The sequence below is a fragment of the Thermobia domestica genome, chromosome 6 (genome assembly GCF_964235325.1).
Source record: "Thermobia domestica chromosome 6, izTheDome1.hap1.1, whole genome shotgun sequence".
NCBI lineage: Eukaryota > Metazoa > Arthropoda > Insecta > Zygentoma > Lepismatidae > Thermobia > Thermobia domestica.
This window is the reverse complement of record NC_137459.1, coordinates 243,476,764-243,489,435: the sequence shown is the minus strand read 5'-3', so window position 1 is coordinate 243,489,435 and position 12,672 is coordinate 243,476,764. Positions and strand designations below refer to the sequence as shown.

General features: G+C 34.4%; 1 protein-coding gene across 4 annotated transcripts in view; it reads right to left on the bottom strand.

Moving 5' to 3' along the window:
- cos (kinesin-like protein costa) overlaps positions 1-12,672 on the bottom strand; it is a 159,350-nt gene that overhangs the window by 51,666 nt on the left and 95,012 nt on the right. For all 4 annotated transcript variants that reach the window (XM_081762687.1, XM_081762688.1, XM_081762686.1 and 1 more), the window contains 4 exons: positions 11,326-11,540; positions 9,518-9,835; positions 5,041-5,234; positions 1,803-2,111 (listed from right to left, as the gene is read on the bottom strand). In XM_081762687.1, coding sequence (XP_081618813.1) covers positions 1,803-2,111; positions 5,041-5,234; positions 9,518-9,835; positions 11,326-11,540 — 1,036 coding nt within the window. The remainder of the gene's footprint in view (positions 1-1,802; positions 2,112-5,040; positions 5,235-9,517; positions 9,836-11,325; positions 11,541-12,672) is intronic.

Sequence of the window (12,672 nt, the reverse complement as noted above, 5' to 3'; positions counted from 1 at the left end):
TTCCGAAATTGCTCATGTAAAGCAGAAACCTTTCTATTTCGGAAATTTTCTATTATATCTTACCGGAAACGTTTTCGATCTTATCCATATTTATCAAGTGACTGTGCAAGCTAAATTCCCAGTTCCCATTATACTGATTGAATTATCAATAAATTTTTGAAGATTTAATTATAATAAAATGTATGGTAAAGTGCAGTTGAAGTTTGCATTTTTTTTTAATTTCAGAAACTTTCCAGCAAAATTTCACTTACAGCGTATGGATAACACGTAACGCTCTGCAGTCACCGCAACAGTTTGTCCTGCATTCCCCTCAAAAGTATCCCCAATTAAACAATTCTTCATAATAACTTTATACCACACTGTCACTTTGTCACTGTGAAGCACACGTTCACGCATCTCTCTAGGGTTTTGAACAGACTAGTAGCGGAAATCTTGTTTGTTCACATAACCAGAAAAATGGAAGTAAATTTCGTCGCTCACCATAAAAACCACGTCAGTCGTCACATCAATCATTTGTTGTGAAAATAGTACGCAATTTACATAATCTTGAGGCGCTAATTGCTGAACCAGGGTCATTTCGTACGGTCAACAGTGTAATCATAATGAAGTATTCGTCGTATGTTGCGATCCGAGAGATGCACAACAGAAGCACGTTTACGAGCTGGTTGGTTTGGACTAGTTTCTGTGTCCTGGCTGATCTAGAAGGACCTATTTATTGACTTCTGTCTGAGAGCTGAACCTGTTTCTCTGAAGATTTTCGCCCGTAACAACATTATCTTACGGAATAGAACAACCCTCTCTGATTCATGTTAAAGTGTTGGCGGGATTGACGCTGAGCTGCAACGCACGAATCATCACTTTCAAAAAATGTTTCCACAACAAATGCACAGTAGTTACACGACCACAATTCCATGGCTAATTTAACTGGCGTTGCATGCCCATCAGCTGATCAAGCCACGCCCCCTTTTTCCACTATGCTTACTCGGATTGCTATGCGCCAGTGAAAACGGTAGATCATTTTGTTGCATGGCGAGAAATGAATACCAGTTGGATGACGCCAGTTTGCAAACCAAAGACTTTAATTCCAAGATTTTTGTTTAATGACTGTTAAATGGCACATGCATATGATAAGTAAATAAACATGTACAAAATGTTGTGTAATATGTGTGTTATTATTAATTGAAAGACATTAGATGTTGCTACACCCTGCATTTTTCAAAATTTGTTATATCACGCTCATGTCGAAGAATCCTGTGGCACCTGTTGCTAATGACCATATGCTTGAAAGAATTATCATTCCTGAATTTCCAATTGTTCTTTCATCTGGTTTTTATTTCTTTTAGTTATTTTTTTAATTCAAACTTTTCAGGGAAAACATATTAAGGTCGTAACAAACAAACAAACACAAACACACACACACACACAAAAAAATGGTACTTGTAAAAAAAAAAATCCTAGATAACCTTTCCCATTCAAAATTTTCGAAAAATTTTAGGCTCTAACTGTAATACAATGTTTTAACTGAGATTGATTTATTCAAATCCCTTAGTAGTGAACGTAATAAAGTAAATATATATTAGTGAAATTTCTGGTCTGGTCAAACATATAATATGAAGGGCGTAAATTCAAATTTAATTTAATAAGAAACTTAATATTTTAGTCTCGTGAAAATAAATATTTGTGGCCTTTAGGATTTCCCAACGTATAATACAGTAACTACACAATTTAAAGATTATAACTACTACTATAAAACAGCATATACATTTGTAATATCAGGAGTCACAAAGCATTATAAAATTTACCTTAATATGAATCGTTTGAGTTAATTTCTCCAATCTCTTCTGGGCACACTCGAGATCTAACGACACTTGGCGTATAGCAACTTGTCTTGCGCCACTATCAGCAGACAATTGCTGTAATTCATGGTAAGTGCTAAAATGCTGCGATTTCAACATCTTCTGGCTAGATTTGCTTACACATTCTTCACCACAAACATCTTTATTGTTATTAATACTGTTACCATTACTAAGATCGCTTCCTCGGCGTTCTGTTAAATTTGCCTTTATAGATTCGCGAGATGGATGCACAGACAAAGCTTCTTTGGACTCAATCTAAAAATATAATTGTAGGAATGTATCAGATTTCCGTATAATACGAAAAAATTAATATTTAAATAAAAAGAACATTCAAGATATTTAATATTCTTAACTAAGGCACATGTTGTGTTACGTATCAGCAATTAAACAATTAAATAAACGAACAAAGAAAAAAGTCCATTAACATTTTTGAGACACCGCTTGCATTTGCCTCATGTATTATTTCCTTCTTAGCCTTCTCGCTTACATTGCCATCAATGCACAATTATTATATCTCATCTTTCTTATGTCCAGTGTTTTATAGAAGTCATCGTTATCACCATTACTTTACATTATTTTTGGATCAAAAGATCCAATATATTTCAATCAAAAATTTTCTGGTAGGCATTGTATCTGAAGAACTGCATACAGTGTAGCCAAACCCAAACTATCACTTAACTCAGTATGATGTACTTATTCCATAGAAAATACGAAAACTCGATTTAGGGGTCGTTCAAAAAAATGTGGCCCCTGATCCAAAAACTAATTATCGGCCCACAAAAATTTTCTTGTAGGCCTTATAACTGGAGAACTACATATAGTGTAGCATATCCAAACTATCACTTAACTCAGTGTGATGTGCATATTCCATAGAAAATACGAAAAACTCCATTTAAAGGCCATTCAAAAATTTTGTGGTCTCTGATCAAAAAATAATTATTGGCCAAGATTGCAATCGTTTGATTTTTCTGTTTGTTTGTTTGTTTCTCTTCCTAAAATCTTTGTTGCTGTTGATTTTTAGCAACTATGAACATTCATTTGTTTCTGCATATTGATGACAGTTTTTCTCCCTCGTGGCACATTAACATAATACATCAGTCTTTGGCTTCAAGACGTAACCAATCGTTTCAAGACCTGGTGCCGCAAATTGAATCTCACAGTAAAATGCAACCAAAACTTGACATAATTATTGTATTTCCACGGTTCCGGATTTGATTCTCTATCAGAGAGCATTGAACGCATTATTGTGGTAAAATTTCACCTTAAACTGTAGGTCCACGTCTCATATAGCGTCGATGCTGGAAACGGACGGTAAACCAACACAAAGGCACATAGATGTTCTAAAGTGCCCCGAAATTCACATTTTTTTCTTTCCTTTTGCCAGTTCCTGTCTGGATTTCCGAAAATAATAAACTAGCAATTCTTAAACGGCACGCATTCTACACTATTTTCAAACTCCAGTATCCAACCCTACATATAACTTGTATTCTCCAGTGATTTTCAGTTCTAATGTAAGTGATGTAAGTGCCATCTGAAGAACCTCCGAACAAAATACGTTTCCGATTACTATAGACACCATCAGCTACAATCCACTATTTCACTTCCTTTCAGCATCGTTCACCTTAACCTCCTTACACACTCTATTCGTACTTTATTGCTGCACGTTACCATTTGGCCACTTTGATCTTACTCTCTTAAAAGAAAATAGTTTGCACCAACACTGGACAGAGAAACGCTGGTTTTCTTCCTTTTCTGTTAATCTAAACAGAATACAGAGTAAAATTAGCTCTTCTATACGTAACTTCTTTTAATTCTCTTCTAATTTCAAGAATAATGCATAAAACTTTGTTTCAGTGGTAACAAAAATACAGAATTAACGATGTACAGCTCAAGGTACTAAAACTAGGAAATATTCAAGAACTACCTTTTAATAAGTTTGCTGGATTATCGTCTGAAGAGTTTTAACTGTTACTTATTTGTACAAAATTGAATCTATTTAGAAATTCAACTATAAACACATGTATAATCATAACATCTTCAAAGTAAAAAAAAAAAAAAAAAAAAAAAAAAAAAAATAGTGTGTAGATTTAAACTAAATCTATTTTTCCATTATAAATAAATCAAATATAATTAAAGCCATTCCAAATACAAAAGTAAGCTATACTATAAAGATAAATACTGAAAAATGACAGCTCATACATTTACGACATTTCATGATTGGTTCATATGTTGGCAACGACCTTGCGTATATATATATATATATATTTTTTTTTTGGGGGGGGGAGTAATTTAAGTCTAAGTATTATAGACATCTTTTAAGTATTTTAAGAAATTTTCTTCAATACACATTCCTCACACCTTATTTTCTTTCTTTTTATTTATTTTTGGATTTGCAATTATTATCATCGTTATTATTGTTTCAAATAGGAATTTCTCTTGTTCTACTAAAGACATTTTTTAGTTTTACTGACGAACATCGAAAGTAAGTGATTTTCTGATATAAAGAATGTATTATGTAAGTAGCTAATGCGATACACTTATTTCTAGTTCTATACAATAAATACTCAAAAAGAATCTAGTCTCAGAAAGATGTATGCTACAAGATGATATTCAGCCATACTCCCGCGCCATTTTACTTTGATTATTTCTCTAATAAAGCTAACTGATACAACTGAAAACTTTGCAAATAAATTATTGTAAGTGTACTGGAAAATAAAATAAATATTGTACTTATATTTTAGCTCATGTGAGGTCTTGTTTCGAGCTTTGTTGTTTAACTGTGCAAGAATTCCTATTATTTCCCCTTACTGAGATATGCCGAGAAAGTAATTTACTGCACGTTACTGAGAAAGACTTCCATGTCTGCTAATCTTCGCAATGTAGTATTCTGCAATGAATTCTCATAGTACACCACTTAAAACATTTTGAATTATGAACGGACCTTGCTATTTTGGAGCTTAAATAATTGAATTACAACGGATTTTACTATGCTTACTAAAACTTTTATGCATTTATGTTTCTATAAATGAACTGGCAAGAAATGTTGATATATTGATAAATGGAAGAAACAACTGACTTTTAACACACCAATTCCTCTGTCGATGGAAATTCAATGATATACAAAGAGTCAAAAAAACTAATATTGATATACTATTTTGATGATAAAACTACTACATTAAAGTACCTTTCCTTCCAATTTTAATTCTGTTTCTTTCGTAATGCAGTTCTTATTATCATCTATGGCACATTGCATTCCCATGACAATTGAACCAGGATGAACACTCTTCCTTCTGCCTTGTAATCTTGACGGAACTATTCCCAGTACTGGATGAACTCGCACTGCAGGTTCAAGTTTCGATGTAGGTTTTTCAGGTTCATCTGGAAAGAGTAAGAAGGTAATGGGTTAACAGAAATTTAATATTAAATATAACACAAGTTTCACACAATCAAGAAGAAATTATTCTTTATCTTTACGTATATCTGCACCTTTCATAGATAATTTACACTTAACTGCAACTTACATCTGACACACTATTTCACCAAAGAAAAATATAAAATCATGTCATAAATTTCTCATCTAATTGTACCGAAACTAAAATGTCCTTATGTGGTATTTACTTTCGCATTTGAAGCAAACACAATTAGAACAAAGAACATAATACTAAGAATGTACTCGAAACTAAAACTGCATTACATATAAACGAATGATTTTATTAGGTCAAAAGTACTCAGAAATTGAACATGGATGAACAATTTTAGGATCTGCAGAAAGCCAGACATATCTTGTTTGTAGCCATAGTAATGAGAAGAAGAGGACATCATCTCAACATACGCTTCAAATGAACCAACATGTGATTAATAGACATACAAATCAGCAAAGCATATGCAATGAAACTGAAAATCAAAGCTAAAACAACAAATTAATAATAATAAAAAAAGAAAATATCGAAGATTATATTTCAAAAAATAATTAATTCCACATTGAATTATAACCTATCGCTTTAGTTTATATACCACCGTCGTAACTGCAGCATTAACTTTGCAGTGGGTTGCGGCAGTTCGGTGGTAAATCGATCACTTGTGGTGCATTCGGTCCCTGGTTCGATCCCACTTCTCGTCAAGTGGACTTTGTGCTGGACAAAGACCGTGGGAGTGGGTTTTCTTTGTTTCCTCACACTTTCTTCATAACACCATTTCTTTCATTATTATCACGTCTCGCTTAGTCTCGAAGCATAATCATGAGACGTCAGTTTTAAAAATATCAATTTTGGACCAGGAAACAAAGTTTAGAAGCCTGGTTGGTGTACATGCAGTTCAGATCTCACGTTAAACTGTAGGTCCATGTGTCATATAGCTGACGTACTGTCACGACATGTAAAACTCGACAATACCAATAAACTCTGGTAGACAGTAAAACGGATCACACACTTAATAGATGTCAAAAGCTGGAGAATATTTGCTGCCATCTAAAGGCGCGATGATGTGTAATTTCTACTACCTCTGTTTCAATAGTAGAAAATGGAATATAGACAGCTACTGTTAGATTAGCTGTTAGCTATGAATATGTTAACGAATTGATTTCATTAACGAACTCGATCAAGATAATTGCTCTCGCTATATATTGCAAAAAAACATAGCTTCCTCGTGGTTAGCGTACGCGTCTTTGAAGTGTAGACCCGAGTTCGATTCCTGGTGGGAGCTCATGTTCAAATCCAAGGTTAAGCTGTAGGTCCACGACTCTCATATAGACACTAAACTAAATCAATCATTTAAAGATCAGAATTCAAAAATTCGCTTCGTCCAAGAGTTATTGTGTGGAGTAACAGATAGACGATGTCACTGTTATCCGTTAAGAGGTTAACGGATTTACTCCGTTAACGAACTCCACCGAGATAATCGATCTAGGTGTAATATCTATTGCGAAAAAAAAAAAGAATTAAAAAATTAGCTTTCGTTCAAGAGTTATAGTGTGATATAACGGACGGACGTACTAACAACACAATATTATAAGTTCCACTTGCATGATCGTAATAAGCCATTAAGGATCTTAAATTTCAGTGTATTAAAGATTGTCACAGTATGTTTGAACGTAATTTATACTACAACTTTGAAGGGCTTAAAAACAAACGATGGAAAGGTGAACAAAGTGTTTTTATTTGCTTACTAATGTGCAATTTTCTCAGCTGCGCTATACCTACTCACAATTACTGCAATTAGTGATCTGATGAAACATATCCTGTTTTGAACTGTTCAATAGGAAAGTTTTAGTCTACACCTGAGATTTTCTAAGATATAAACATTTTTGTAAATGCGACTAAATTACTGAAGCACCCGTATTAAAATTTTCTCTTAAGCCTTAAAATCGCCGACAAAGTACCACCGCCCGGTAGCTGAGAATCTGTGATTCTCGTGATAATCAACGAACATTTATGAATCTTAGGGACAAGAAATAGAATGAATAAAATATGTTAAAATATCTAACTAGGTTATATCAATGCTTCACAATTCCTTTGGAAATATTTAGCCAAGTTTTCACTATAACATGTAGTTTATATTTGGTCTGTTTCCAGGGCCGTGAAAGTTAGCAGAGCTAGTGAACAAACAATCTCAAGTATTTGAATTTGTATATATTTGGCTTTCTGAATTAGATACATTTTGTAGTTATTTATTGTAGCCATTGGCTTTCAGAAATTGTTTCTATCAACAGACCATTAAACGTGCACCAGCTTGGAAAAGGCATGATTTTGAGATCAAACGAAAAGTAATTTTTGCCTAAACGAATAACATATTGGTGTTGTGTGTCACCTTGACTATTGGTATTTGCACAATTTAATAAGAAACTGCTTCTTACTACATTATGTAATATCTTTCTTGAAACTCTCAGACGTCAGTGTAATAGACATGATACAATTATCTCTAATACATACACAAAAATAATTTTGGTACTTTTGCAAATCACATTAGTCTGAATCAGCATTTGTTGATGTAGCATAATTATTTATTGCTGTTATGATTGTAACAAGCATGTTGCATAATTCATAAAACGGACTTAATTTCCTGTTTGCATCTTCGGCTATGTAATATGTATGGGAAAGGTGAATGGTACATTTGTATAATATTGTATCCGAGGCAATTTTTCGCTACCCAGATAATGCTGAATTCATGCATATCTCAAGGAGGGTTTTGTCTTCCCTTCCCTTCGAGCAATGTAATAAACACCTTAAGTTCATTTTCAGCACCAGCGCTATAGGAGAGGGGACCTATTGTTTAAAGCTGGATCCGAACCACTGCTCGGGTTGGTATCGAATTCGTATCCAAAACAGGTATCCCTCCAACTCAAGATCAAGAGCCCAGAAAGCACGCGCACTATCCATTTGGCAATGAAAGGACACGAACAGTTGTACGAATTGTTGGCATAAAACAATAGAGCTCTGAGGTAATTATGATGATACTGAAACTATGAACAATTCTACGTTCTAGATAATGGCACACAAAAGGATCTCGTTTCGCTCTTCGAGATTTAAAATATTGGGGTTTAGGTAGCAACGCAGCAATGTAAAACTAATTAAGAAGTCTTATAGTCTTAAATAAATAAAAAAAAAAAAAAAAATCACCGTTCAACTCGAAGTGTGACGAATCAGAAATAAGACTGGAAGCACTACGAAATTAAAGAATACTAAAATCCGAGAGAGAAAATTTAAGTAATTCGTTTATACTATGTGGAAGTGAATAGTGATAAACGATTGGTAAAATGAGAGGACACAGAAGTACCACACGGAAACCAATAAACATGACTGATCTAAAGCTCCTCTGTGGCTATATGGTTAGCATAGGCGTCTTCAGCGTTGAAGACCATTGTTCGATTCACTACGGAAGTTCATGTGTTTCGGATCCTACGTTAAGCTGTAAGTCCATGTTTCATATCCTCAGTGCTGAAAAGAGACATCAAACTCTAAATCAGGCAATTACCCTATGACATTGATCCACCTAATCCATCTCAATTTCCAGAGGTGAAGCTCCCGCACTAATGTAAACAACTCAATACAACGAGCCCTGTGTGGGAGATCCGAATTTGATTCCTGTTAGAACTCATGTAGTTTAGATCTCGCGTTAAGCTGTAGGTCCAGGCCACATATAGCTCGGTGATAAAAGGGATTGTAAACTCCAAACTAACCAATGAACCGACCAACCAAAACGAGCATACTGTCAAGGGATGTTCTTACTTTCAAATCTTCGTAGCCAATTATTTCTCTTGAGCCTCCTCATATTTAAATGTATTGCTTATTTGCTAGTAACTGAATTTCGAGTATATATTATTTAAATATTGTAAAAACAAAAATTAATTGTAAACTACGAAAGCAGCCAAAGAACATACGAAACAAGAGAGGAATAAATGAGCAAAGCGACAGATATTGATAAGAATGTGGCTAGATAATACAAATGATACAAAGAAAATTATATTAGTTACCAGAAATTAAGTTACATTATTATATGACACAAATAAAATAATGTTGTACATTGTTTAGTTTATGTTTCATCCGACTCGGAGAAAGAAGTAAAAGGAAAGACACATTAAAGGAAAGAGCACTTGCTGAGTAGCATCAGATCTCACAAGACCTAACATCTATATAGAATCAGGATAACACCTAACATCAACTTACCCGTTTCATCAGCTGTGTTTTCCGGAATGTCAATTTTCACTTCTGGTAACTCGAGTGAATCGTACTGCAACGATATTGACTCATCAGTTCTAAATTTGAACGATTTTATTAGATCATCAAGCTTCTCAAAAAATTCTGGAGACTGAGTATCAGAATCATCTTTGCTATCTGAGCTGTCTTGCCGAACATGTTCGCCAACTTCACCAGATTCTTCCTGTTTTACAGTCACCAAATTCTCATCAATCCTTTCTGTCGGAACACTTTCAACTTTCTTCTCTTGGCTAAAGTCACTTTTCTCCTCACTTTCTGAAATTTCATCTGAAAAACGAAAATAAAATTACGATAAGTTGCAATAATAAACAAGTAATAAAGAGTTGATTTTAGAGAATGAAACATATTATTGCATATGACAAATCATATTTGTTAGTTTTATCTATTTACATGTCACCAAACATTATAACTAATTTATCAGGAACTGATTTAATAGGAATTAAAATTTTCAAGATGTCTAAGGTCCTTTGTCTATCAATTAAAAATGAACATTCAATAAAATTTAAGGCAGTCGTATACTACATGTTTCCTTCTCAGAAATGAATTAAAAAAAAAAACGGCAGCACTTCTATTTATGTTTTCTTAGTGCGCATACTTGAACTTCTGTGTAATTTCTTATACTGGCTGAAAATACTTGCTCGTTAAGAATTAAATCGAACGAACCGATTTTATTTATACATATTTGGTCTTAAGACCGTTACGTATGAGGGATGACATCCCTCGACGAGCACACTATCTGGACAAGGGTGGAAGGAAGGAAGCGGCCTGGGACCTATATGTTACGTACCTCTCGGTATTTGTCTGGTGCGAATGAGGAAAACCAAGGAAAAAGCTCACTCAGGATGGCTGGCCTGAAAAAGCTGTTACACCTTTTTGACAGAGTGTCCCAATCGGGAATCGAATCTGGGATCGTTCACACCAAAGACGGGAAATTACCTTTCAAGTGAGCCAAGCTTGAAAATTTTCCTGGGACGGTTGCAAAAGTTATAAACTAATTAACATAACAGAATTATATCTAAATAATCATGTTTTAGAATAATATGGAAATTGAAAAATTGTCTTTGGATTGTTCAGGTTGGGGTATCAACATGATTTCTTGCCGCAGCCATTTTCTAATTTTGTTGCGTAAGCACTAAAGATTGTGAAGTATAGGTATCCAGATAGAGCTGCACTAGTCTGTATATTATTTTGAAATTGCTTTACCTGGTTCTCGTGTTCCCATATTTTTCTAGCTTGGTTTCTTAAAAACCAGTTCTCCTCATTCTCAGCAACTTAAAACCCTGATTGAACGCGCCTTCCGACTAACATTTATTACAACTTTTGTGTTGGTAGAAGCTTAAAAATAAATTTAAATTGTACAATTTATCTACAATAGCTTAAGTAATTATTTAAATAGTCAGCATGGTTAATATAGTTCTCTCTACAGTTGGACGTTCTTGTCAGATTACAACTGCTTAAAACTGTAAATAGAATATCTGAGAACTTCCGTTTCCATTTGTTTTGCCTCTGGTATTCGTTATTTAGCACAAATGTTTACGTCCTCTGTAATTGTTGGCACCGCATACTCACAGTCAGTGAATTAATGTCTATATTTTGTAATAGCATATTTTATGCGTGATAGCTACTCATACCTTGGTATTATCCTGGCATACAACACATCCAGGGTAACATTATTAATAACACATTTATCCCTAATAAAACAGTAAAGCATTTCTGAATATCTTACTCAATATTAATTGACTACGAACTCAACATACCTATTCTATCCAGGGACCTCTTTATGCGAAAATCATCTGTCACGCTCACTTCTGGATAAACTCCAAAACACGCATCACACTCTTGTTTTAAACAAAGCCAATGGCGAATACTTTCTTTCTCATTTTCTGATATGGAGCGACTAGAAGTTATTTTATTAAACAGCTCTTCTGCATTTGCTACAAGGTGCATCCATTGGGAAGCTGCGAATTCCAAGCTAAAAATGCCAATTTATGGCATTAAGATTGTTATAAAAGAAAACAATTAAATCACAAGGTATCACAGTATAGTATCTCTCATTACATACGCCAGTATCAACTTAGTGCAAATATTTTTCTATTACCATACTTACTTGCTTAATTGACTTTGCTTCGACTTACGAAATTTTTTTCTCATTTGACTCTCAGTTTCAATTAACCAAATCAAAAGAAAACAATACGTACAGTTTTGTTACAGAATGGAAAGACAATGGGTTCGATCCTTATGATGTTATCTAGTCATCTTGTACATTAATACAAAGCGTAGCGTGTAATTTAAATGTTAAAAGAATTTATTTTAATAAATGGTAGAGCTCATAGAGACAAGGGTTGTACGAGGTGTGTTCAAAAAGAAACCGAACTTTTGCTATAACATCTTTGTTGCTCATTGTACAACATTTTAAGTACTGTCCCCCTTAAAGTATTCTCTTCTTTTGTCAATACACCGTTCCCAACGTTTCTGTAATGTTTGGAAAGCCTCCCGGAACGCATTTTCTGGGATGGTGCGCAGGTCTCTTGTCGCATTGTTTTCAATCACCTCTATGGTTTGGAAACGGCGTCCTTCCAAAGTGATTTTAAGTTTGAGAAACGGGAAAAATTATGTTGGCACTAGGTACGGAGAATACTTGGGTGGATGGGGACAACGGGAGTCTGGTGTTTTGCCAAATAACTGCGGATGAGGAGTGAAGTGTGAGTAGGTGCATTGGCACGGTGCACAATCCAAATCTGTTTTTCCTACAATTCAGGACTCTTCCTGCGCACATTCCTCAACCGCGCTAAAATGTCCTGGTACAACTGTTTGTTTACCATATGACCACGTGATACAAATGCATGATGCACAATGCATTTCCAATCAAAAAACACAACCAATATCACCTTGATCTCTGACCAACTCATGCGGACTTTTTTTTTTTATATATATATATATAGGACAAGAAGACAATGAATGAATTGAAAAGCAATTGAAATGTCTCTGTAAATGTTTTCCCAAGTTTCTAGCAAAACTTCACACACACGCCTTATTCTTCAAGCTCTTTAACTGTCACTGTATCATTAATCTGACGAACAGATTGTGCATGTGCTCACTTCTGC